We start from the raw sequence: 972 nt of genomic DNA, 5'->3' as shown, positions 1-972 counted from the left end.
CAGCCAGGTGTGTCTGCACAGCCCCTCTCTCTCCTCACCACTCTGAGCACCCTCCTCTTACACTCTGAGCTCTCCCCTTGCCCCTCCAAGCTCTCCCCTCAGGGCTCTCCCCTGGTACCTGAGTTGCTGAAGACCCAGGTGGAGACGTTGGCACCAGTGCTCATGATGTACTCCACATCCAGACTGGCCTCCAGCCCAGCCTTGCCATGGCCCTGGTGACCGACCACCTTGTCCACCTGCGTGCGGTGGGCGAAGCTGCTGCCAAAGAGCTGCATGAACTCAGCCAGGTCAGCCTGGTGGAAGTACTGCTCCAGGAACTGTGGGGCAGAGGGACAGGGCATTTTCTCTTGAAAAAATAAGGTCTGCGTCACACCAGCCACTCCCGGCTGTCACTGAGGCACCCCCAGCTGTCCCAGGACCCCCTGAACAGCACCAATCCACTGGACTACCCAACCTACAGCCCTCCAGCCCGAGGGGCTCCGTTACCTGTGCACAGGCCTGGCTGTTGTTGGGCAAGACCCCCACGTCCCTCGCCGTCAGGTTGTACCTCTGGCGCAGCACGGATGGCGTCACGCCCAGGTGGAACATCGCTCTCGCTGCCCCCACGTCCTTCGTGGCCTCAGCGGCTCTGCTGACCGCCGTGCGCTCCGCAGGGAACCGGTGCAGCCCACCCACTATGGCACAGCCCCATGGGACAGGGGGAGCTGTCAGGGCACAGCTCCCCAGGAGGGCAGGACAGGGCCCCTCGGCTCCACTGCCACCACCCACAGCCCATGGGCTCCTGCATCACCATCCGTGGCTCAGCACCCCCTGCCACCTGCGGTCACTGGAGCCCAGGCAATAGGGACCTGCCGGAGGGAGGTCTGTCCCCCCCAGCAACAGCTGCACCTGAGCTCTGCAGCCTCACCCTCCACCAAGGTGGGACATACCAAAGTCCAGGTGCTCTGCCAGCTCTGCAGGGACAGTGTAGGG

General features: G+C 64.1%; 1 protein-coding gene across 1 annotated transcript in view; it reads right to left on the bottom strand.

Moving 5' to 3' along the window:
- Positions 1-972, bottom strand: part of TPP1 (tripeptidyl peptidase I) — a gene marked incomplete at both ends in the record, with an annotated part of 3,343 nt that extends 2,371 nt beyond the window's left edge. Inside the window, 3 exons of the mRNA XM_009082693.1 lie at positions 119-317; positions 487-674; positions 930-972. Of these exons, the coding sequence (XP_009080941.1) occupies positions 119-317; positions 487-674; positions 930-972 (430 nt within the window). The remainder of the gene's footprint in view (positions 1-118; positions 318-486; positions 675-929) is intronic.

Source organism: Acanthisitta chloris, unplaced genomic scaffold, assembly GCF_000695815.1.
Source record: "Acanthisitta chloris isolate BGI_N310 unplaced genomic scaffold, ASM69581v1 scaffold32369, whole genome shotgun sequence".
NCBI lineage: Eukaryota > Metazoa > Chordata > Aves > Passeriformes > Acanthisittidae > Acanthisitta > Acanthisitta chloris.
The sequence above is the reverse complement of the archived record's forward strand: the minus strand, read 5'-3'. Positions and strand labels throughout refer to the sequence as shown.